Raw genomic sequence first — 23800 nt, 5'->3', positions numbered from 1 at the left:
CCGGGGTAGGGGTGGGGATGGGGATGGGGATGGGGATGGGGATAGGTATAGGGATAGGTATAGGGGTAGGGGTGTACCGGGCGTGGGGATGTACCGCGCGTGGGGATGTACCGCGCGTGGGGACCGGCGCCGGGCTTCCAGTACCGGCGGTGCCCCGGTGCGGCGCCTGAGCCGGTGCTCTCTTTCCCTTGCAGACACGTTGTTCCAACTGAAGGTGAGGCCGGCGGCGGGCTCCGCCTACCCCCCATCACGTACCGCTGCTCCCGGAGGGCCCGGTCGCCGTCCGCCTCCCCGCCATGGCGCCGGGCTCCGCTCCGCCCGTGGACTCGCGCCTCGTCGGGGCTTCTGCTGCGGCGCCGGTGCAGAGGGAGGCTCTGGGCTGCGGAGACCCGCCCTCCGGAGGCGCGGGGGTGCCGGGGCCGCCCCGCCGATGCCGGCGGCCGCGGGAAGAGGGAGCCCTTTAGCCGGGTTTGTCCTCTGGGATGGCCGGTGCCTCCCGGAGGAGGGGAATCGGCTTTCCCGGTTTACCGGGTGCCCTGCGTGGCTCCTGTCCCCGGGGAGGGGGGGGGGGGGTGTTTGTACCCCGCAGCCCCGGCTCTGTGTGGGACCGCCGGCCCTAAGCAGGTGCTTTCTCCGCAGTTCACAGCGAAACAGCTGGAGAAACTTGCCAAAAAAGCCGAGAAGGACTCCAAGGCCGAGCAAGCCAAAGTCAAAAAGGTGGGTTGGAGCTGCGGGCTGGGGCTGGCCTCCTGGCATGTGCCACCGAGGGGCAGGTCCCCCTGAGGCCTCACTGTGTGCCCCATCTCGGCATCCAAGTGTTCCAAGCCCCCCCCTATCTCAGCTTTCAAATGTGCTGGGTGGACACTGTGTGTCCCAGTGACACCAAGAGGGATTCCGTTCCCGTTCCAGGGGGTGCTCAGTGTTTGAGGCCTCAGTAGAGCTGCTTTCTGCTGGGAAGCTGTCAGGCACAAACAGAGTGTGCTTGTTTGTAAACCTGTGGTGCATCTCTGTGTAAGTGGTTGCCCTTTTGCCCTCGCAGGCCCTTCAGCAGAAGAATGTGGAGTGTGCTCGTGTCTATGCGGAGAATGCCATCCGCAAGAAGAATGAGGGGCTCAACTGGCTCCGCATGTCCTCGCGGGTGGATGCAGTGGCCTCCAAGGTCCAGACAGCAGTGACCATGAAGGGGGTAAGAGCCTCTGAGTGTGCGTGGGGCTTGAGACATGAACATGTGTTGTCTCTTTTCCTCTCGCTGCCTCAAACCACTTCAGAGCTCTGTCCCAACCACACCAGGCTTTGTACTTGGTTCAGACCCTCTCAGTCAAGTTCAGCCTCTGAAGAGCCCATTTGAGGTGGCCTCACAGCAGTGCTGCTTTGGATTAAATCCCTAACCCATGGCTGCCCAGAGGGAGAGACTCATTCTGGGGATCTCTTGCCTCATTGCGCGTACAGGGGTGGTGGGCTGGGACTCATCCTGCCAGGAGCACTGGGGTCTTCAGTGGGGGTGCATGGCTAGAGAAACCCACAGCCAGGCTGGACCTTGGTGTGTTTGGTGAGCCCACAAAGCCTGTCCTGCCTTACAGAGCTGTTGTGAGCATCTGAATGCTGCTTCTCCCTCACTGATGTAGGTTTTGCTCTCAGCAGAAACATACCTTGCTTTTTGGGAGCACACATGAAGCAATCTCCTTTTGCAGGTGACAAAAAATATGGCCCAGGTGACCAAGGCCTTGGACAAGGCTCTGAGTTCCATGGACCTACAGAAGGTGTCTGCAGTGATGGATAAATTCGAGCAGCAGGTTCAGAATCTGGATGTTCACACATCAGTAAGTGCTGGTGGCCTCTGGAGGGTCCGGGAGGGCTGGGGGCTGCAGGGTTTGGGAGAGTGGGCTCGTCTCTGAACTGTGGGTCCCAGCTGTAACTGAGGCTTCCACAGCAGCTCCCTGTTTCCCCTTGGGGACTCCAGCCTCTGGTGTGGGAACCCCCCTGAGCTGAAAAACACGGGGAAAGACCCATCTATGCTGCTTGACAGGGGAGGAGTTGCTGTGCAGAGAGGCAAATGTGGCACGACAAGGGATGTGGCTGTCCCAGTGTCAGTTGCTCGGAGGGGGTCTGTGGTAGAACCAGACTCTGAGAAATCGTCTCTAGATAAAAACTTCAGCTCAGGGTAGACACAGCGGTGAAGCAGCTATTTATTAATGTCTGTGCAGAAACGGGTGTCCTGGCAAGTAGGCACACACAGCAAAATCAGAGCTATGATTTATGTTTCCTGTCCTGTCTGCAGGTTCCCTCCCTTGTTTCCCCACTGGCTGGTTACTCCAAGGTTTACAGCCTCTCTGACATGTATAATCTACATGCCAAATGTCCTGCCTCTGGTTACACCTCCCCTTACTTGATTTCATACTCCCCTTCCTCTTATTTATTTATCTCCTTTTATGGTTTGATTTCATAACTCTCTGGCAGACATGCAGTACCCCAACTTACTGTTTAACTACAGAACCAGCCTGCACCGGCTTAGCTTCATACGTTGTACAAAGACTGTATTCTTTTTAACCACAGAGTGTATCTTTCCTCTAGAGATGATATTGTCTTTAACCACAGAGTGTGTCTTTTTAAGTTACGATATTTCAAACCCTTTGTTTTGTTACCTTAATAGCTTAGCCCCAGCCCCAGTATTGAAAAGTCTTAATATTGCAATGTTTTAATACTGATTTTAAAACTCTATTATTCTAAAGCCTTAATATTGCGAAGCCTTATCCCCAGTTGTGCAAGAACAACACTGGTTCTCTCACCCAGACCTTGCACCCCTCTGTCGTGCTGTCAGCATGAGGCTGTTCTGGCTGAGGGGACTGGTTGCAGTACACGATCTGCAGCAGGATTTTTGGCAGAAGCAGCCAGGTTGGGCCAGGCAGCTCTTCCTGTGAGTCAGGGTGACAATCTGTGTCTGTCACAGGTCATGGAGGACTCCATGAGCTCAGCCACCACACTGACCACGCCACAGGAGCAGGTAGACAGCCTCATCGTCCAGATTGCGGAGGAGAACGGGCTGGAGATCATGGACCAGCTCAACCAGCTCCCTGAGGGTGCTTCTGCGGTGGGGGAGAGCTCAGTGCGCTCCCAGGAAGACCAACTGTCACGGAGGTTTGTGCTTCCCAGGTCTCTGCCTTGTTCGAGGCAGTTTGAGTCCTCCCAGGGACAACCCAGCAGTGGGAAGGGGATGAGTTAGACCATTGTGGCATGCTGGGAGGATGCTGAGCCCGCTGCTCTGGTGCTTGGGCAGTCCCCATGATACCCTATGCAGGGAGGTGAGGTGGCTGTTTGGGTCCATGGGGCCCCTTTGTGTGCCTGGACAGGGTGTCTTTTGGCACTCAGCAGTAAGCCCTCCTCGTGGGGTGCAGAACAGTCTCCCCCTGCTCCGTGCTCACCCTCACGCAGCTGCCGGTGCTCTGAAACGCTTGGCTCTGACCTTCAAACAGCTCCAGGAACAAGCTGTCTCCCTGGAACTGCCCCAGGAGATGCTGATGAGCTTCCTTTCCCCACTCAGCCCCCACTGGGTCCATCTGGGGACAGCCCTGAGGCTGTGCTCCCCTGGGAGCTGAGAACGGCTCTGGGACAGGCACTGGGCCAGCAGCGAGGTGCTCAGAAGAGAAACCAGGAGCCCCTTCTCCTCAGGGCCTTGCCTGTGTTGGTGACACACTCCAGGTTAACCCCAGGCAGCCGTGGCTGTGTGATCCAAGCAGTCCATGTTAATTCAGGGCAGAATTTCTCACACCTCTGCCGCAGAGCAGGAGGTTTCTGGGCAGAGATGTCCCCTGCAGTCACGGATGAAGGGTTTTCCTGAGTCACAGCTGCTCTCATGTTCCTTCCTTCTCGTGCTCTCCTTCCAGGTTGGCTGCCTTGCGGAATTAAGGTCTCCTGTCCCCCTTCTGGACTGCTGCCCCTGCTGGGATGGTGTGGGGCCGATGGGCCCAGGACTCCTTCCCCACAGCCGCTGCCATCCCCTGCTCCAGCCCTGCCTGCGCTTGGACACTCTGCTTTAGGGCTGTGGTGGTGATGGCTTTTCCCAGAACCAGCAGTGATCTTGGCAGGGGTTCTGCAGCAGAGGTGGCCTCTCCGGGCTGGAGGAATGCTTCACTGGGTCTGATTTCAGGGTGTTTTCCATTGGAGGGCTGCTGCCGGTTTCTGGCGGTGTCTCATGGTGCAGTGTCACGCTCCTGATTTAACACTAAAAAGAATCCTTCTGGAGGCAGGTCGCAGTGTGTTTTGGGGTGCTGCTTGCCTCACTCGCCTCTATGTGTGTGCAGCACACTTGTGTTGTTCTCCTTGGGGCCCGCAGTAAGGAGCTGTTTACAAGGAGCAGGGGGATCCCACTGCACCGCCTTCCCCTCGCAGTGGTTTGGGAAGGGTGTTTCTCCCAGCCGTGGGGTTTCTGGGAAGCCAGTGCCTTGCAGGAAAGGGAGGTTTCTCCGTGGCATCTCTTCCCTTACAGTAACCTTCCCGAGCCATAGCTGAGTGCCCTCTGTTGCAGGCTTCACCTTGCCAATTGCTGGCTCCTTGTCCTCCCAGGCCAATCCTCCCTGGAGCTCCTTACCACAAAGTGACCTTTGAAATGCTCGTCCTGCCCTGCACAAGTATGCGTGTGTGTGAGTCTGCAGCTCCCCCATCTCCACCCGCTCTGGTCTGGAAATGGTTATCCAAGCCCTGGCCTCCCATGTGGAGCAATTCCTGCTCCGTGCTCAACAGTTGGGAGTGGATTGCAGCAGCTCACAGCGCTGGTGGCCGCAGCCCTGTTCCCACATGTCCCCCCAGCCGGATGGGTGTGACGGTAAATGCTAAACCATACCCAGAGCGTGTCTGGCTGCAGCTCGTCCCCTGAGTGTCTGCTGCCATTCCTCCTCTGCTGTCCCCTCCTTGCTGCTGCTGCCTGTAGAACAGCACTGAGATGGGGGAGAGGGGGGCTGCCTCCCCTGGCCCCTCTCCTCCATCTCATGGCAAACGTGGCTGCTCATCCCTCGGAGCCTTCTTCCTACACTGAAGTGTTCTGTGCCCCTTCTCTGTGGCTCCCAGGCACCGTGAGGTGCTGGGCTGATGCCGGGAAGGAAATGCAGTTTCCTTTGGCTCTTGGGAGGAGGAACTTTTAACTTGCTGCAGGCTGTAAATGGAGGCTGTGCAGTGGCTGGGTCCTGTGTGGTGCAGGGCAGGCAGCTGGTCCCACTGCAGTGGGGTGGCTCTGATGCATCACTTCCAAAGGGAACTTTAAGGTGTGCTGAGAGGGAAGTGAGGGGAGCAGCTCCCAGTGCTGCTGACGTTCACAGGCACCTAGGCTGTGTGTGCAGGCGTGGCGCAGGGCTGGCTGTGGACAGGGGCTGTGTCCCAGCACTTAACAACACAAACACTTCTCACTGTTTTTCTTATTTCCTCTGAATTCAATGGCCTTAGTGTGGGTCTGGTTACTGACAGAGCCTTCCTCCCCACCCTGTGCTGTGGTGGGGCGAGGGGAGGTGACTCTGGAGGTGGCTTTGGACTCCAAGTCACTTGTGCAGGGTGAAGTGTCACCTCCCAGTGAGCTGGGCAGCAAGCAGAGTTATCCCCCTGCACAGGGGACACCCGTGGGCCCAGGGAGCCACTGCCCTAAGGAGCTCCCTCTGTCAGGGTGATGTTTGTTTGTGCTTTCGTTTGTGTGTTTTGTTGGTTTTGGTTTTTTTAAGCTTGTCTCATTCGCTGCCTTCTTCTCCAAACCCCTGTTGATTCCCATCTGCTATCTCAAATAAACAACCCCTGACCATCCATCATGCTGTGCCTGGGTGTTCAGATGTGAAAGTGCATCCATGGTCCCCTTGCTGTGGCACAGTCTGATGGCTGTGACCTGTCCCCTGCCTGGGATAGAGACCAAGGGGCTGCTGTGGAGCTGGGGTGAGCAGGAGGGATCCAGTCGTGCTCTTGCAGCTTCCTGCCTCCTCTTCCCCAGGGAAAGGGGATCAGTCACCACAGAGCCATAGCTCCCCACTGCTGGGGTCTTGTGCTGACCCTGAACTGGGGGGGGATTGGGGTGAGCAGGAGTTATCACAGCCCCAGTGCCACCATCACCATCTGGGGAGGCTGGGGCAGCTGCTGGAGATGGGCTCCTTACCTCCAGCGAAGCCCTGTGCCATTCTCCACACCTTTCCCAGTCCTTGGTTGAAGGCCGGGCTCCATGAGGGGCAGATCCTCACCCCATATCCCCACTGTGGGAGCCCAGTGCCTTACACCCTGGTGCTGCCCCCGGCACCCACTGACAGCAGCTTCACCCCCGTGCTGGGGGCCGTGTCCCGCTGCCGGAGCTGTCCTGGGCACATCCCATCCCGGTGCTGGGCTGGCAGACGGGGCTCTGTGCCGCAGCCAATCTGTGAATGCCACAGGAAGATGGCTCTCCTTCCCCTGCCTGTTTTCCCGGTGCCCAGAGCCGCCTCCGCACCGCACCGCAGACAGGCTGTTCCCGAATGTGACAGGAAATAGCTAAGGAGATAATTGAGTAGCCAATTAATTAGCTAATGATGAATGTAAGCGTCCTGCGGAGGCAGCCCTACAGCCACTCTGACCGTGTGTTGCAGCAATGTGTCACTCCCGGTGTGGTTACAGCTTCGTGGTGTGTGCCCATGGGCCCGGACCGTGCAGCCAGGGTGGCTGGTGACATCCTAGTGTGGTCAGGGATGTGCTAGGTGGCTCATCACCTCCAGCACAGCAGGGATATGGGGCTGGTGGTTCCTGTAGGGTCCTGGCACAGGCACACGGTGCCAGCGGTGCTTGAAACATGTCTTTATTTCCCTTGTGGTGCTGGTACAGGAGGGAAGGGGCACAGGAATGTGCCCAGGCCAGCAGCCACAGGGCAGGTACCAGCATCCTGCTGGGCAGGGTGCTGGAGCTGTGATGGGAGCCAGTGCTAGGACAGCAGGGAGTGGAGCAGTGCCAGCACCAGCACCAGGGCTGCCAGCGGGAGCCGGGCTGTGCCTGCGCTGTTGGCGTAGCCATAGCGGGTCCTGCACGTCCCCTCCAGCTCCTCGAAGGCGATGGGTGTCTCGTGGGCAGCCGTGCTCTGCAGGTTTGCCTTCACCTGCAATGGGGACAGGGTGGGCTCCCGCAGCGAGGTGCAGTCCCTGTGCCCCACACAGCCCCTGTCACCTTGAACATCCTGAGTGTCCCTGTGCTCCTATTCATCCACTGCCCTGTGTCCCTGCGCCACCCTGTGTCACCATACAGCCCATGGTGCTGTACATCCTCATGTCCTACTTGTCTCTGCTGCCCCATGTGCCCCCATGCCCCATGTGTTCCCATGCTCTATGTGTCCCCATGCCCCATGTGCCCCCATGCCCCATGTGTCCCCATGCCCCATGTGTTCCCATGCTCTATGTGTTCCCATGCCCCATGTGTTCCCATGCTCTATGTGTCCCCATGTCCCATGTGTTCCCATGCTCTATGTGTCCCCATGCCCCATGTGCCCCCATGCCCCATGTGTCCCCATGCCCCATGTGCCCCCATGCCCCATGTGTTCCCATGCTCTATGTGCCCCCATGCCCCATGTGTTCCCATGCTCTATGTGTTCCCATGCTCTATGTGTTCCCATGCTCTATGTGTTCCCATGCCCCATGTGTTCCCATGCTCTATGTGTCCCCATGCTCTATGTGTTCCCATGCTGTATGTGTCCCCATGCCCCATGTGCCCCCATGCCCCGTGTGTCCCCATGCCCCATGTGCCCCCATGCCCCATGTGTCCCCATGCCCCATGTGCCCCCATGCCCCATGTGTCCCCATGCTCTATGTGTTCCCATGCTCTATGTGTCCCCATGCCCCATGTGCCCCCATGCCCCGTGTGTCCCCATGCCCCATGTGTTCCCATGCCCCATGTGTCCCCATGCCCCATGTGCCCCCATGCCCCATGTGTCCCCATGCCCCATGTGTCCCCATGCTCTATGTGCCCCCATGCCCCACGTGCCCCCATGCCCCATGTGTCCCCATGCCCCATGTGCCCCCATGCCCCGTGTGTCCCCATGTCCTGTACATCCCCATGCCCTGCTCACCTCCTCCACCTTCTTGAATACACGGAGCAGGTTCTCGGCCAGGGCCGCCTTCAGCTCCTCCTCCGTCCAGTTCCTCGCCAGCAGCTCGGCCACCAGTGCAGGGTACGTGGACACATCCTCCAAGCCGCTGGGGAGCCTGCGCCACCCGCAGCTGTGCCGGGGCAGCCGCCTCCCGCACCCCAAAGCAGGGCACGGGGAGATACCCCCTGGCACGTCCCCATCCCACCGGCACAGCACCCATCACCCGCCTCACCCTGAGACCCCGTCGTAGTCACCACCGAAGCCGACGGACTGGGCACCGGCCACCTTCTTGATGTGGTCCATGTGGTCTGCGGGTGCCGAGGGGACAGGGTGAGCAGGGAGAGGGGGCACCCTGACACCCTCACCACGGGCACCCTCCTCACCTGCGACATCCTCCAGCGTGGCCGTGTCCGCGCATGTCACGTACGCGCTGTAGAAGTTGACCATCACCAGGCTGCCTGTGGAGGCCTGGGGGAGAGGTGGCCCTGAGCCTGGCTTCCCCAGTGCTGTCCCCATCCCTGCCCATGGCCGGGCCCCAGCGCTCACCACCATCCTCAGCACCTCGTCGGGCACGTTGCGGCGGTGCTGGCAGAGGCTGTATGCGGATGAGTGGCTGAAGATGACGGGGGCTTTGGAGAGGTTCAGCACAACCTTCATCGTCTCCACTGAGACGTGGGCCAGGTCCACGATCATGCCCAGGCGGTTCATCTCCTCCAGCACCGTCTGCGGGGATGGGGCGGGTGAGGGTCACTGTGCACCCAGGGCACTGCTGCTTGGCTTAATGCCGCAGCATCGGGCTGGTTGGTACCACCGCCATGGCACCGTGCCACTGCTCACAGGTCCCGCTGCTGACGCTGTCTCCGCTCACCTTCCCGAAGGACGACAGGCCGTGGTGCAGGGCTGAGTCATCCCCAGTGTCCACCAGCCAGTTGTCAGCCCTGCGGAGCAGGGACAGCATCAGCGCAGACCCCAGGACAAGTGTCCCTGTGCCCCCACATTGGCTCTGTCCCCCCATCCCTGTCCCCCCTGGGGCTGCTACCAGGGGGTGTTGCAGCTGTGGGTGAGGGTCATGTAGCGGACGCCCAGACGGTAGAAGGTGCGCAGGACGCCCAGGCTGCTGTCGATGGAGTGGCCGCCCTCCACCCCAATGAGGCTGGCCACCTTGTTGCTCCGGAAGGCCTGGAGGATGCCTGTGGGATGGAGGGGGAAACATCAGCTGGGGGGTCCCTTAGGGCACCCCCATTCCAGCCCTGTGCCCGCTCACCATCACTGTCCCCAACGCAGGCGAAGGTATCGGGGTAGCGCTCGCACATGCGGTGCACCACGTCGATCTGCTCCAGCGTGCGCTTCACCGCGTCCTTGTTCTGCGTGTCACAGGGCACGTACGCCGACCAGAACTGTCCCCAGCAGCAAGCGGTGAGCACCGGGACCCTGCCACCCCATGGGGTCCCCAGTCCCACCCCATTGTCCCTGGTCCCCTCGCTGTCCCACCTGCCCCCCGACGTGCCCGCTGCGCAGCTTGGGGATGTTGGTGTGGGTGCCGTTGAGTGTCAGCAGGTTGGCCTCTGGCAGCCCAAGCTGGTTGTTGAACCTCTTGAGGAGCTGCCAGGGGAGGTCGTTGTGCCTGGGAAGGGGGGAGAAGAGTGAGGGGCTGTCCATCCATGCATGCATCCATCCATCCATTCCATCATTCCTCCACTCAATCATTCCATCCATCCATCCATCCATCCATCATTGACCTCCCCACCCGTTTGTGCCCTCTCCCAAAACCAGAGCCATGTTCCCCCGTTTTGGCCAGCAGGGAGCCGGAGGGAGGCTGGGGATGCTTCCCGCATCCCTCCAACCCCACTCGCACCGGGAGAGCCAGCCAGGATCCTGGCAGGAAATCACTGTCACCACTGTGGGAATGTCACCACCAGAACACGTCACCGCCGCACAGGGTCCCGCTCCCAGCAGTGCCTCTGGGGAAGTGCTGGGGCCGCAGCCTCCCACTTCTGCCCTCACTCATCACCGTCCCCACATCCTCCGGCTCCCCCTCTCCTGCACCCTGTACCCGGGGCTGGTACCATGGGGGAACCCTGTGGGGGATGGGAGCCTCTTGATGGTCCTGGCAAGACATCAGTGACATTCCCGAGGACACGACCCCGTGGGATCTGAGCAGGGACTCCCCTGGGACAGCCCCTGGCTTCCCGGCTCTCTGCCTGCTCCCGCTGGGCTGCACCTCCTGGGGATCCCCTCAGCATCACGGTCCCGGGGTGCCCGGCACGGGGATCCCCTGGGAGAGCTGTCCCCTCACCCCGAGGTGCCCGGCATTGGGATCCCCCCAGGGCCGTCCCCGGTGGGCTTTCTGGCTCTGGGGTTTTCTCACGGGGCAGACACACCGTGGGGCCGGGCAACCTTTGCTCACCCGTCGATGACCGGCGTGGTCCTCATGATGCGCTCGGCCTCCTCCCGGTGCTGCTGCCCGGCGCTGGGCAGGAGCAGGCGCAGCGCCAGCGCCAGCACCACCGCACTCCTGCCCGGCATCCTCGTCTGCTCGGCGCGGCTGGGGACGAGCCGTGGTGACCTGCCACCGCTGCTGCATGCACCGGCCATCCCCTCCCACCATCAATGAGTAACCAGGAGCCGCAGCCGTACCCTGCTCCCAGCCCTGCCACTGGGCACTGGGGTGCTGTGATGGTGGCTGCCGCAGCCCTCCTGGGTGGCAGGGCCTCTCGCATAGCTGTGGGAACGCTCCCGACCCCTCTAATGCAGCCCAGACTCTTCTTGCTTGCTCCCATCCCCGCCTTGGCCTCCCCAGTGCTGGCACCCCCAGCCCAGTGCTGGTACCCGACAGCATCCCAGCCGAGTGCAGGCATCACCAGCACCCTGACTACTGATGGGCAAGCCCCGGCACCCCTGTCCCCCACTCACCCCGTCCCCGGGACGCTCGAGCGGATGCTGCCTGTTACGGCTGTGAAATATGTTTTCCGCTTGCGTGCTGGCGGCGAGGCTGGGATGGGCTCCGGCCACCCCAGAGCCACCCCCCGACGTGGTGCCGGGGAGCGGCCAAGTGTCTGTGCACCCCGTGGCAATGTGCTGAGACCTCCCCGCCATGGAGGGGATGGGGGGCAGCAGCATGGCCCTGCCCTGGGGGTACCAATGGTGCCAGATGTGGGCCGGGCTCCCCCCACCCCATGGGCCCGCTGCAGCATTGTGGGGAGAACTCCAGGGCATCCCTGGAACCCACAGCACAGCGCCCGTGGTGGGGGCTCCAGTGTGGGGACACTGATGCTGCCGTGTCGTGTGTGGCAAGAGGCACTGCAGGGCTGCTGGGAATGGTGTGGACCCACATGGAAACCACCCTGCTCCTTGTCCCAGAGTGTGCTGGGATGGGAATCCCTGCCTCCAGCGCAGTGCCAGCCATAGGGACCGCGATGTGGGGCACAGTGTGGGGCTGGCACCGTGGCATGCTCTGACCAGCGAGGCTCCCATCACTCTTCCCACCTCCAGGTGAGTGAGGTGCCCTTTCCCCCCGGTCCTGCTGGCTGCAGTGCTGGGTCTGCCCATGTAGGACCCCATCCCATCCCGGGGGTAAACCAGTCCCGGGGCCACCCCGCCGGCAGCGCTCTCCCGGCGATGGCCCCAGCGTGGCCGGATCCGCGGCCCCCCGGCAGGAATGTGCCTCCCGCCCGCCGGGACAGCTTCCTCTTTTGCAACTACTTAAGGCTGGCTCCTGCAGCGGACCTGGCAGCAGCCGGGACATGGAGCGCATGGATGTGACCGAGACCTTCTCCGGCATCTCCCTGCCGGGGCACCTCCACACGCAGGAGTCTCTCAGCTTCGCCGTCACCTTCCCGTTCCGCCCCACCGACGTGGTCATCGCCACCTACCCCAAGTCAGGTGAGGGCTCGGAGGGCGCCAGCAGCGGTGGGGCACAGGGAGGGGACCCTGCTGGGTGTGCGGGGCGGTGGGGCACGGCTGGGACCCCCAGGCTGGGGCTGCTGCACAGCCCCGGCTCCCCGGCAGCACCGGGAGCTGCCTGTGCGGAGGGGAGGGAGCCGGGCACCTCGCCCCCCGGGGGTCCCACAGCCTTGTGGCCGCTGGGCACAGCGCAGGGACCCCCGGCCCCAGCCATGGGCTCCCTTACCCCAAAACACTGCCCTGTGGGGGCAGGCAGACGCTCCCTGCCCTGCCTCAGCCCGGTTGGCAGAGGGTCCCGTAGAGCACCGCTCTGTGCTGAGCCATGCCAGCCTGCACCATACGATGCTGTGCCATGCTGTGCCGTGGCACACCGCGCCGCGCCGCATGGTGCCCCTCACAGGGCTCTGACTCCCACGTCCGCAGGCACCACTTGGATGCAGGAGATCCTGACGCTGCTCTTCAGCCACGGGGACGTCCTCCCGGCCAAGACCATCCCCAACTGGGAGCGGGCGCCGTGGCTGGAGCAGGTCTACTTCAGGGAGGCCCTGCAGGACCTGCAGGACACGGCTGCGTGCAGGCTCATCACCACCCATCTGCCCGCCCGCATCCTGGCCCCTGCCCTGCAGCACAGCAAGGCCAAGGTGAGGGGCTGCGATGGGATGGGGAGTCCCCACGGGGGCTTCCAGCGGTTGTCTGAGTGGAACCCCCCCGCCGTGGGGCTGACACACACACACCCCCCCCCATAGGTGATCTACGTGGCCAGGAACCCCAAGGATGTCGCTGTTTCCTTCTACCACTTCCATCGCCTGGCCAAGTTCCTGCCTGACCCTGGATCCTTCGACAGCTTCCTCACGCAGTTCCTCGAGGGCACAGGTAAGGGCTGGGGAGCCCCCGCGGTGCTGGGGCTCACCCACAAGGGCTCCCCATCACCTCCTGCCTCCCCCAGTGCACTACGGCTCCTGGTTTGACCATATCAAGGGCTGGCTGGGCCAGCGGCAGCTCCTGGACATCTTCTATGTCACCTATGAGGAGCTGCACCAGGTGAGCCCCAGCGTGTCCCTGTCCCCATCCCCGTCCCCATGGCTGCCATGCTCTGACTGCCCCCCTCGCTGCAGGACCTGCGTGGCACCGCACAGCGGCTCAGCGCCTTCCTGGGCTGCCCACTGGAACTGGAGACGCTGGCAGCCCTGGAGCAGCACTGCAGCTTCACCGCCATGCGCGACAACGCCATGGCCAACTACTCCCTCATCCCCATCGAGATCATGGACCACAGCCAGGGATGCTTCATGAGGAAAGGTGAGGGGGACGGGGTGCAGGGGACATGGTGGGGACACGGCTGATCCTGCCGCCACGTCCCCTCCATCCCGCAGGCGTTGTGGGGGACTGGAGGGACCACTTCTCCCCGTGGCAAAACGCGCTCTTCAACCGCCTCTATCAGGAGGAGATGGGTGACCTGGAGCTGCCCATGCGCTGGTCCATGGCCTGATGGGCTTTGGGGAGCCAGGGGGTTCACTGCACCATGACACTGGCCCCCTGAGCCCTGCTGAAGGGGATGCAGCCTGCATGGGGACCCCCCCCCCCCAAGCCCCATGCACAGCCCCAGGGACCGGAGCTGGGGGTCTGTTGTTGGGGGGGCTGTCTGCATGGCAGCTCCCCGGGGATGGGGGCAGTGCTGGCTCCCCCCCGCGTTCCTGCCCTGGGGGGGGGGGTGTGTGTGCATGGCCATGACCTGCTTCCACCCCATGGAAATAAATATTTATTGCTGTTCCCAGCCCAGCATTCCCAGGGCGTGGGGCGGGAAGCGGCGAGCAGCAGGGTGGGGAACCCATCCCAAGGGATCTTGGTGCAGGAGGCAGTGGCCAGGTGGGCAGTGCAGGGGCAGCACAGCATGGATCTAAGGTGCTGGTGGAGCCCATGGCACAGAGCTGGCTCCTTCAGCAGCACCCAGGGCTGCCAGGGTGCACCCTCTGCCCCCCATCCCTGCCCTGGTGCACCCCACATGATGCCTTTGGGCCCTCCCCTCCCTCCGGGTGTGTTTGCACCCAGAGATTGTGACCACACCACCCCAGCACCCTGAGCACCCCTAGCCCGTGTCCTGCCGTGCTCCAAGGAATTGCCGTTATCAAAGCACTTGGGAAGCGCTGGCACTGTCAATAATTAACCCCTGGCTTAATTAACCATCACCCACTGGGTCCCTGTGGCACTGTGTCGGGGAGTGGGGGCTGAGTGCTTGGCCCCAGCATGAGCAGACCCCTCGACAGGGCTGCACCGAGCTGCGTGCAGGCAATGAGACCCTCAGTGGGGCTCTGTCACTGCAGCCTGGTGGCACCGTCTCCCTGCTAACCTGGCCACTGCTCCCCACGCTGGTGGGTGCATCTACGGTGACATTGGGCACCCCCTATCCCCATGGGGTCCTCCTGCGCCCGCCGGTGGGGCACCCATGGATTGAGGTACCAGGTCAGCCCCCTGCCCACACTGAGCCGCAGCTAGCGCAGCTCATCAGGCGCTGGGTTTCTATGGCGACGTCTATTATCCTGCTCCGTAGGAGATGAATCAGGATCTATAAATACACGGGTGGACGGGGAGGTGCGGGCAGGGTGCTCTGTGCCAGGGTGCCAGTGGCCGGCACAGTGGGCAGCACGGCTGTGCTGGTGGATGGGTGAGTGGCTGGTTGGCTGGGGGCAGGCTGGTACCTCTGGTGGCAGCAGCATCCCCAGTGACAGCAGCATCCCCGGCCTGAGCCCAGTGATGCTCGCATGGCTCTTGGGTGGCCACTGCCCCAGGCCCCAGTTTCAGTTGCTATAGTGGCCTTGGGTCACACCCCAGCCCATACAATGTCACCTGCCGAGGAGCATCTGCTGGCACCGGGACAGCGACACGCAGCGCGTAGCATGGTGTGAAGGGCACATGGCACGGTGCACACAACACGTGCCAGGAGGTGAATGGCACACAGTGAATGCACCCGGCTTTTGGTGCAGCAGACGGGGCACAGCGCTTGGTGCGCTGCACATAGCACAGTGTGGCACATGGCGTGCAGCACATGCAACGCAGCACATGACACACAGCACATGGTACATGGGGTGGCGCACAGTGTAACATGGAGCACATACGATGAATCATGCAGCAGGTGACACATGGCACATGAAAGAGGGCATGTGGCACATGGAGCATGACACATGGCACACAGCACATGGTACAGCACATTGGCACAGTGCATGGCACGCGGTATGCAGCACATAGTAGAGTATGCAGCACGTGGCACACAGTATGACATGCAGCACAGGGCACATGGGGTAGCATGTGGTGCAGCATGGAGCACACACACAGCAGGTGGCACAAGGCATGAGGTACGTGGCACATGGCACACAGCACATGGCATGTGGGTCACAGCACACAGGTCATGGTACAGCATGCTGGCACACGGCATTGAGCACAGCACACGGCATGCAGCATGCAGCATATGGCATGTGGCGTGTGACATGGGTAGGCAGCACATGGCGGAGTACATAGCACATGGCACAGAGCACAAAGAATGCATGTATGACAGGGAGCATGCAGCACATGACATAACATGGGACCCATGGCACACAGCATGGCGCATGGCACATAGCCCCTGGCATGTGGCACACGGCACACGGCACGTGGTGCACATCACACAGCACACGGCACGTGGCTCTCGGCAGAGGCAATGTGCTGGGCAGGGGCAGGAGCAAAGCGCCGGCGCTGCCTCCACTGCCGTGGCCTGGATTTCGGGGCCGCGGCACAGCGGGATGGACGGTGGCTCCACACAACTTGAAAGCAGCGGCTGCTCAAAGGCACGTCAGCGTGAAAGCGCCGGCACTGCCCTGCAAGCTGCCAGTCACGAATCCCACTAAATATAGGGGCAGACGGGGACAGGGCCACGTTCAGCTCTTGCCTGACGCTGGGCAGCACAGTGAGGGGCATGAGAGGACATGGACAGCACCACAACTGCTGCCTGTCCCTTTGCCCGCACCACACAGATCGCCTGGAGAGAGGTTTGGTGTCAGAACCCAGAGAGCACGTAGCACGAACACAAGGCCGGTTGCTTTATTGGGGGGTCCCACACACCAGGGTGGTGGTGGGGGGGTGTTGTCATGCAGCCTCCAAACGATGTCACAGCAACAGACGAGCAGGGACTGAGAGGACCACAAGGGACAACAGGGACCAAGCAGAAACAGGCAGGGAGGTGCTGAGCACCGGGAGTGGGCAATGCCGGCCAGGGAGTCCTGCACCAGGGCACCGGGGCTGTCCCCATATCCCCATAGCCAGTGGGGACAGGCTGCTGGCTCCCAGTGCCCCCTGGCTCGGTGAGGAGGGGGCTAAAGCAGGGCTGGGGTATGGCAGGGACCCTGTCAGTCCCCACACCACAATGGGGGGGCTCACTGGGGGGAGCTGAGGTTGGAGTCAGGGGTCTCTGAGCGGGGGCAACGCGGGGGGAAGGCCTTGTAGCTGTAGTATTCCACAACCTGCTTGGGCACCTCCGCCAGCACGCACTTGGCCAAGGCTGTTGGAGATGCCTGTGGGATAGGGGACACCAGGGACATGGGTGAGCCGGGGGCACCACAGCCCCCAGTGTGCAGGGCAGCATCCATGGCTTGCTGTGCCGTGATGCTTGGTGCTGCCATGGGGAGGGGTGGGGTGGGGATGGGAGGGACAGGAGGGTCCCCAGTGCCCCACTCACGTTCTTGAACTCCCGGAAGGGGACGAACTGGACGATGTCCCGCAGGACGGGCTCGCCCCTGGGGGAGCGCAGGATGCCGTCATCCCCATCCAGGATCTGCATGTCAGTGAAGTCGGCGTTGCCCACCCCGACGATGATGATGGACATGGGCAGGTAGGAGGCGCGGACGATGGCCTCCCGCGTGTCCGCCATGTCCGTCACCACTCCGTCCGTCAGGATCAGCAGGATGAAGTATTGCTGCGGGGAAAGGGAAGCTCTGGGGTGGGGTGCTCAGCCCCACTGCCAGCCCCATGCATGGGGGCAGGACAAGGGCTTGGCTCTGATGTTAGAGCAGCCACAAGTGGCGTGAGCGTGCGAGGTCTCAGCCCAGCAGAGAGACAGTGGCTGGGGACAGCGGGTACGTACCGAAGCCTCCTTGGTCCGCTCCTCGTTGGCCGCCACACGAGCCACCTTGGAGATAATGGGGGCCACGTTGGTGGGGCCATAGAGCTGGATTTTGGGCAGGCAGCTCTGGTAGGACTCCACAACGCCCTGGATGCCTGGGAGGGAAGTGAGGGATGAGAGAGGATGTCCCTGCAGCACGGGGCTCCAGCACAGCGGGGCCATGGAACCAGCCTGTCCAGAGCTGGACTCACCCTCACATTCATCGTTATCAGGGTTGAAGTTGATGGCAAAATCATGGGAGACCTGGAGGGGGAGAGGGGAGGGGGCAGCCAGTGCCCCCCCGGCTCCTGCCTGGCCCCACGGGAGCCATGGCCAAGGGTGCAAGGAGGGATAAGCACATCCCTGGTGTCCCACCACACAACCACCCCCTTACCTCATACTTGGGGGGGATCCTTGCACCAAAGCCCAGAGCTGAGAATTTCTTATCGCTGCAAGGGAAGGGGTGTAAGGAACCCCGGCAATGTTAGCACCGGGGTCACCAGCACCGGGGACTTGCTGGAGCAACCGACCTGTCGTAGTCCTGGCAGATCTCTCCCACCGCGACCAGCGCCTTGAGGTACTCGTTGGGCTGGTAGGGGTTGATGTAGTGCAGGGAGCAGCTGTTGCGGGGGTCCCCATTGGAGGCGGTGAAGTCGATGGCCACCTGCAGAGGGGATGGAGGCCAGGACCCCCGCAAGGTCGGGTGACTCTGCCAGCCCGACCCTCCGGCACCGCAGCACAACCATGGCTCGGGCACCGGCCGGAGCCTGCCCCCTGGTGCTGCAGGACGTGGGATGCTGCTCACCGTGAAGTGGATCTGGCAGCCGCCCATGATGTAGTCCAGGAAGGAGTAGACCCTGTGGATCTTCCATAGGGACCCGCGTCAGCCGGGCCTGCCCCGCGCTGCCCCACGGCAGGTGGGTATGGCACAACTCGGCACGGCACAGCCTGCACACCGGCACTCACCTTCAGGTCCAGCAGCACCACGACTCCCGAGTTCTTGTAGTTGCGCTTCTTGATCTTGTACTTGGGGTTCATGCAGTCCCACTGCACCTGCAGCACATTGCACCCGTGCTGCCTGAGGCCCCACACACCCACGAACATGCACCCACAGCCCCATAACCCCGCAGCCTCACAAACCCAGGGCACAGCTGCCTTCCTTCACCCTCAGCCTGGGGGGATGCAGCTTTCCCAAAGGAGAACAAACCCACCATCCGTTCCCCAAAGAGAGGGTCAGCAAGAGAACAACCCCAAACCAACCCCTTGCACAGAGGGAAGACCCCACAAGCTGCCCCCACATCCCCTCACCTCTGTGCCTACCTTGTTCTCCCCCATCGCTTTCTGCATCTCCTCGAAGGTGGTGAAGAACTCGCCAATGAAGTCATGTTTGCCGCGCGAGTCGTAGTCCCACACCACGCACTGCACCAGGACACAGCTCATCCATGGCTGGGCAGTGCACCCCAGACTGCACCCAGCCCTGGCACTGACCCCCCACCATTCCCAGTGCTTTGGGGTACACGTGCCCCAGGATTGGGGGTCCCCATTGCCCATCCTCACCCTCAGCTTCCTCTTCTCCTCGCAGCTGCAGAGCGAGTTAAGAGAGACCTTGAAGGGCTCCCATACGGGGCTCAGGTTGTTCTTCACCACCTGCGGGGCAAGGGGCTCAGTGGGGCTGGGCAGTGGCTGCGGGCCAGCCGTGGGTCGGGTGCTGCCCAGCCTCACCTCCGTGCGATACACGAGCTGCTCGCTGCGGTCGTCGTCGATGCGGTAGATCTCCAGGAAGGGATCCGACTTGCTGAAGAGGTCCTGGAGGAGGGAGCATGGGGTAGAGCCCGCGCTGTGCCCTGCCCACCCTGCTCCCTGCCGCGGGACCCGGCTCACCTTGTCATCCAGCTTCTTGGCCCTGAAGGCGAGCTCCACGTACCCGTTGTTCCCCGAGATCTCCTCCGAGATCACCTGCGAGGAGAGGCAGCCACAGGATGCACTCCCCGCCTGCAGGGGCAGGGTGCTACCCAGCAGGGGACACAGTGCCATCTGCCTGCCCTGGCACGGTGGGCACCCCCAGGGTGACAAACAAACATCAGCAGGACCCTGAGCCCTCCCCATGCCTGAGAGCCTGGTGGGCTGCAGGGCTGGCTGACAGCTGGAAAAGCAGGAGGGACACTGGGGACCCCCCATATGCCCCAGCTTGGGGTCACCCTCCCTAACTCAGTGCCACCCATGTGCCCCATTCTGATGCCACCCCAGGGTCCCAGCTTGGTGCCACCCATGCATCCCATGGTGCTGCTCACCGTGATGGTGGACTTGCCGGCGAACTTGCCGTACTTGAGGAACAGCGGCTTTGTCACCCTCTTCTGCGCCACGATCTGCAAAAGCCGAGGGATCGGGTTGGGGACACCACCGGTGCGTGTCCCTGGGGTGGGGGCCGCCAGCTCACCTGCCCCACGGTGCACTCCATGCCCCCCAGGAAGTCATCGTCGTGCGTGCCCACGCCGGCGTGCCCGTGGCTGTCGTACACCTCAAACCGCAGCTTCTGCACCTCCTCGAAGTAGTAATCCACCGTGAAGATCTTGGCGAACACGGGGTTGAGGTTGCTTTTGATGACCTCGCTGCGGTCCACCTGCATGGAGGGAGCTCGGATGGGGGGCAGCGGGGACACAGGGATGGATATGGGGCCACAGGAGCTGCCCAAGGCCTTGGGACATCAGAGCTTGTCCAGGGCTAGGGTTAGCTCAGGGATGCAGACATGGCCAGCTGCCGGGAAGGACCAGCCTTGCACATCCACCAGTTTCCATGCAAACAGCATTTGGAGGCAGCCCTGTTTTTGGCTCGGGCAGGGATGCCTGTGCCCTGCCAGGTCTCAGGTTGTGAAGCACTGCTCCCTTCAGGAACCAGGGTAAACCCCGTGGTCAGTTCAAGGGGATGCTCTGCCTCTGGACCACAGTTTGCCGGAGCTCCAGCCAAGTGGGAGCAATGAGTTGGTGCCCAGCACAAGCCCCTGTGCTAATACCCTGGGCTGGCCGAAGGCAGAGGTACCAGTCACCGGTCACCATGGCCGTGGCAGGCGGGGGGTGCTCAGCATCTCTGGCTGTGCTGGCACCAAGCACTGAGCGCCTTCCAGGAGCCTCCCGCACATCCCATCCCTGCAGCGCTGACTCAACGGGACACATCCTGGCCAGGGCACCTCGCCAACCTCCGTCCCCTGCCCACCACCCGCCTGGAACAGCAGCATCTGCTGAACCCACACCATCCGGACCCCATGGGCACCCTCTGAGGTGGGGTGGCCAAGGCACAGCAGGTCCAATCCGGGCAGCACTGCACCTACAGCCCCATCATGGGGCTTTGGGCCACCTCAGCGCCTCCGGTGCCATCCGTAGCGTGTCAGCATGTGTGGAACATGGCATGGCACACAGTGCAGTGCACAGGGCGCAGCTGGCTCGGCTGGGCATGGCACAGCCTGGCACGGGGCCCCTTGCAGCCCACCCTGGCTCCAGCTCTGGCTCCGTCGAGCAGAGTCAATTACACGCAGAGGGATTTAGCGCTCAATCTGCCGGCTGAGCAGCGGCGATTAGCAAGCGTGGAGCTGCCGGAGCCAGCACGGAGCTAATCCGTGGGGAGTGATGGGAAGGAGCCATCCGGGCCCCAGTGCCAGCACCAGCACGGGGACCCCACAGTGCAGTGCAGTGAGGGGCACACGGCTGCAGGGCCCCCCCTGACCTCACTCCGAGCTCCCTATCCTGGTCCCGAGCACAGTGAGACCAGCGCAGGGGTGACCAAGGTGTCCCTTAGTTCTGCCCCAGGGCTGTGGTGCTGTGCTGGAGGCATGCACTGAGCACCCCATTGCCTGACCCTGCCAGAGCCCCACAGCCTTACTCTGACCGAGATGCCTGCGCTGTCCCCATGCACTGTGATGGTCCCACAGCACCCTGCCCTGCCCCGTGAGCTTCTCTGCACCTTGCACCCTGCTCCCTGCACCCGGCACTGTGAGCTTTGCACCTTGCAGTCAGCATCCTCTGTGTGCACCCTGCTCCCCACCATCTCACCCTGCACCCTCCTTCAAGCCCTGCACCATGCTCTGAACCCTGCACTCTGCTTCAAGCCCTGCACTGTGTTCTGAACCCTGCACCCTGCACCCTGCCCTGTTCTGCACAATCTCCTGCACCTTGCTCTGTCTGCACCCTGTTCACCATTTCTTGCACCCTGCCCTGCACCCTGCACTGTTCTCCAACATCTCCTGCCCTTTGCATCCTGCTCTGTAGCCTGAACCCTGCTCTTTACCCTGAACCCTACTCTCCATCATCTCCTGCACCCACCACACTGGCTCCTGCCCCATCTCCAGCCCCATGGGCATTGCAGCCACCCTGGAGCTGCTCCAGGGACAGCACCATCACCTGTGTGGTTCCCGTCGCAGTGACACAAACCCTGTGTCCAGCACCCTGCAAGTCCCCAATGACAACCAGCCCCTGCCCCGCTGCAGTGGGTGCTGGCGGAGCCCCCCACTCTCCTACCTCCGTCCACTGTCCCTGGGACTGCATCAGCAGCAGGACGCAGGGGTCAGACTTGTTGAGCGTGTCGCGGTCCAGGAGGTGCTTGCAGCTCACCCGCAGCTCCACCTTGGAGAGCACGGCCAGCGAGGCCTGCGGGGACGGCTCGTGCCCCTCACCCATGGTGCCCATGGGGCGCTGGGGGGCCAGGCGAGATGGGGGGCAGGCGGCTCCGTGGGAGAAGGGCATGTGGGGGGCAATGGGGCGGCTGCTGCCTTTGCTGCTGTCAGGGAGCTGTGCAGGCACCCGTCATGCCCGGGGCACGCTGCCCCACGGTGCCAGGCCTGTGGGGTCTGGCAGGTCCCTGGTGCGTTGGTGGGATGCTCTGGTGTGTGGAGGGGACCCTGTTTGAAGTGGGGGGCTGGTTCCAGTCCCAGGGGCTCCACAGAACCCTGCAAGACATGAAAGCACAATGAGGTGAGCTGGAGCTGGGTCACCCTTCGTGATGCTGCCCTGTACCCCAAAGCACCAGCCTGCCCCATGGGTGCTGCTGTGTCCCCAGTCACCCAACAGCACCTTGAGCTGAGCAGGGGTGCCTAGCTCTGCTTGAGCCCCACTGAGGGGCAGGATGAGCACCCAAGTGGGGCTGTGAGGCTGTGCAGGAGTGGGGGTGACCATTCCGGTGCTGGGGAGCACAAACACCCCTCCAGTCCCTGCAGGCAGTGGGGACACCAGATCCTTGTCCATGCTGCTGGGCAACACTGGCAGTGCTGGCCACATCCTGCTGCACCAGACAGGGCTCGTGGCACTTGGGTTATGGGGGGACTTCCCCTGTGCTGGGGACAGGGGCCACGCTGCACCTCGATGCTGGTGATGCTCAGCCAAGTGATGCTACAATGAATGGTCGTCAAGGGGCTCTGCCAGCCCCAGCCCCCTGGTGCTGCCTGCCTTGGGCAGAGTCTGGGTCAGAGCAGCCCTCCTGCCATGCCCCAGCACGCCCAGCTCAGCCAAAGCTTCCCAGCGAAGCCATGCACACAGCACAGGCAACCCAGCACATGGTGCTCCAGCTCCAGAGGGTACCGTCCTCCTCCCCAGGACCACAGGCACCCCTTGGCTACCCCCAGTGGAGAGGGCACCGGATCCCACCCTGCCCGGCCGAATCCCCTCACCTGGGTGCCGGTGCCTTGGTCTTTGCAGGGGTCTGGGGTCGGTGTGCCAGCCGGAGCCGGTGTGCCAGCCGGAGCTGCCGCCGCTGCCACCTCCACACAACTGACTCAAGCTGCAGCTCGGGAGCGAAGCCCTAAGAGGGAGATGACAAGCTCCGTTAACTGCCTCGCTGCCGGCTCCGGCGCAGAGCCCACCAGCAGGCGCCGTGGCTCAGCGGGGTCCCCAGCACCGGAGGCCGTGCCAGGACAGATGCTCCCGCTCCAGGCGAGCTCCCAACACACAGCCCACGCTTCCAGCACCCCACAGCTGCTCCCCATGGGGTGCCCAGGGCCCATCCTGGGTGCAGCCCCACACACTAACAGCCCAGTGCAAGGATGGGGAGCCCCAAACCACTGGGTGCATTCCCCACGTGCTGGAGCACTCAGACCCGTACCCCATCACCCCCCACTCCCTCCCCCAAGCACCCCAGATCCTTGGTGCTGCCAGCTCGGCTTTATGAAATATAATTAGCCCATATTTGGAGGGATTAAAATGCAGATAGGGCTAATGAGCATGAGGGCCCTGGGTTTTGGGAGCTAATCCCCAGCCTGCATGGCAGAAATAGGCCACCCTGCTTCCCTGCAGCCCCATGCCGCAGCCAGGGAGGGACTGGGCAGAGAGAGGCCCATGCTGGGCAGACCTTGCAGGGTGTTGGAGCACCCTCGGGTCCATCCAGCTGTGCTGGAGTCCCTGCACTGGAGCACTTCATCGCTTCAAAGCCCCAGGTTTCTGTCACCGACCTGCTGATGAGAATGAATGATTCCATTGTCCTGGCACTCACAGCGCAGTCAGGCTGCGGAACAGCCCCAGAACTGGTCAGTCAGCAAAGAGGAGCTCCCTGGAGCAGGACCGACTCCACAACCCTGACCATGACTCAACCATCCCCTACCCTGCAGCACACAGTGCCCAGGAGGCCCAAAACACCCATGAGGACAGGCCATAAGCCCCAGACCCTTCTACCGGGCAGGGCTGGGCTCCTCTTCAATGCCATCCATTTATTTCCCTAAGAAACTG

General features: G+C 62.4%; 4 protein-coding genes across 5 annotated transcripts; 2 read left to right on the top strand and 2 right to left on the bottom strand.

Moving 5' to 3' along the window:
• Nucleotides 1-296: 296 nt before the first annotated feature.
• Nucleotides 297-17460, top strand: CHMP1A (charged multivesicular body protein 1A). Its single transcript, XM_061370402.1, has 7 exons — nt 297-402; nt 590-717; nt 1040-1186; nt 1692-1820; nt 2948-3135; nt 3882-4005; nt 17451-17460. The coding sequence occupies exons 1-6, from the start codon at nt 297-299 to the stop codon at nt 3901-3903; spliced, it is 720 nt and encodes a 239-aa protein (XP_061226386.1). The 3' UTR covers nt 3904-4005; nt 17451-17460.
• DPEP1 (dipeptidase 1) lies at nt 6771-11179 on the bottom strand. The gene is made up of 11 exons (XM_061370348.1): nt 10982-11179; nt 10476-10600; nt 9560-9692; nt 9333-9465; nt 9108-9258; nt 8937-9006; nt 8615-8791; nt 8452-8536; nt 8301-8376; nt 8048-8183; nt 6771-7084 (listed from the first exon to the last, which is right to left on the bottom strand). The coding sequence occupies exons 1-11, from the start codon at nt 11162-11164 to the stop codon at nt 6914-6916; spliced, it is 1440 nt and encodes a 479-aa protein (XP_061226332.1). The 5' UTR covers nt 11165-11179; the 3' UTR covers nt 6771-6913.
• LOC133221457 (sulfotransferase 2B1-like) lies at nt 11326-13623 on the top strand. 2 transcript variants are annotated; one of them, XM_061370351.1, is made up of 6 exons: nt 11725-11950; nt 12395-12612; nt 12718-12844; nt 12918-13012; nt 13087-13267; nt 13342-13623. In XM_061370351.1, exons 1-6 carry the CDS (start codon nt 11812-11814, stop codon nt 13455-13457), a joined length of 876 nt encoding a protein of 291 aa, XP_061226335.1. In that variant the 5' UTR covers nt 11725-11811; the 3' UTR covers nt 13458-13623. The 2 variants fall into 2 exon arrangements, with proteins under 2 accessions (XP_061226336.1, XP_061226335.1); XM_061370352.1 differs by lacking the exon at nt 12918-13012 and having other exon boundaries at nt 11326-11950.
• On the bottom strand, nt 16081-23040 carry CPNE7 (copine 7). The gene is made up of 16 exons (XM_061370350.1): nt 22750-23040; nt 21605-22032; nt 19534-19716; nt 19388-19462; nt 18978-19052; nt 18819-18902; nt 18654-18743; nt 18417-18515; nt 18063-18149; nt 17902-17961; nt 17627-17760; nt 17491-17545; nt 17309-17360; nt 17079-17212; nt 16674-16910; nt 16081-16509 (listed from the first exon to the last, which is right to left on the bottom strand). The coding sequence occupies exons 2-16, from the start codon at nt 21827-21829 to the stop codon at nt 16372-16374; spliced, it is 1728 nt and encodes a 575-aa protein (XP_061226334.1). The 5' UTR covers nt 21830-22032; nt 22750-23040; the 3' UTR covers nt 16081-16371.
• Nucleotides 23041-23800: the final 760 nt, after the last annotated feature.

The sequence above is a fragment of the Neopsephotus bourkii genome, unplaced genomic scaffold (assembly GCF_033783945.1).
Source record: "Neopsephotus bourkii isolate Nb327-2 ecotype Australia unplaced genomic scaffold, CSIRO-AGI_Nbou_v1 NB_1541, whole genome shotgun sequence".
Lineage (NCBI taxonomy): Eukaryota > Metazoa > Chordata > Aves > Psittaciformes > Psittacidae > Neopsephotus > Neopsephotus bourkii.
Note: the sequence above shows the minus strand (reverse complement) of the source record. Positions and strands in the feature narration are given on the sequence as shown.

Coding starts and splice junctions, on each gene's coding strand:
- CHMP1A (XM_061370402.1), top strand. CDS start 297: ATGGCGCCGGGCTCCGCTCCGCCCGTGGACTCGCGCCTCGTCGGGGCT. Junction 403..589: donor CGGAGACCCGCCCTCCGGAG/GCGCGGGGGTGC, acceptor TGTACCCCGCAG/CCCCGGCTCTGTGTGGGACC. Junction 1,821..2,947: donor ATCTGGATGTTCACACATCA/GTAAGTGCTGGT, acceptor TGTCTGTCACAG/GTCATGGAGGACTCCATGAG.
- DPEP1 (XM_061370348.1), bottom strand. CDS start 11,164: ATGGCGGGGAGGTCTCAGCACATTGCCACGGGGTGCACAGACACTTGG. Junction 9,007..9,107: donor CACAGCTGCAACACCCCCTG/GTAGCAGCCCCA, acceptor CCTGCTCCGCAG/GGCTGACAACTGGCTGGTGG. Junction 8,792..8,936: donor GCCTGTCGTCCTTCGGGAAG/GTGAGCGGAGAC, acceptor CCATCCCCGCAG/ACGGTGCTGGAGGAGATGAA.
- LOC133221457 (XM_061370351.1), top strand. CDS start 11,812: ATGGAGCGCATGGATGTGACCGAGACCTTCTCCGGCATCTCCCTGCCG. Junction 12,613..12,717: donor TGCAGCACAGCAAGGCCAAG/GTGAGGGGCTGC, acceptor CCCCCCCCATAG/GTGATCTACGTGGCCAGGAA. Junction 13,013..13,086: donor CCTATGAGGAGCTGCACCAG/GTGAGCCCCAGC, acceptor CCCTCGCTGCAG/GACCTGCGTGGCACCGCACA.
- CPNE7 (XM_061370350.1), bottom strand. CDS start 21,829: ATGCCCTTCTCCCACGGAGCCGCCTGCCCCCCATCTCGCCTGGCCCCC. Junction 18,150..18,416: donor AAGCGATGGGGGAGAACAAG/GTAGGCACAGAG, acceptor AATGTGCTGCAG/GTGCAGTGGGACTGCATGAA. Junction 17,761..17,901: donor GCTGCCAGATCCACTTCACG/GTGAGCAGCATC, acceptor TCCCCTCTGCAG/GTGGCCATCGACTTCACCGC.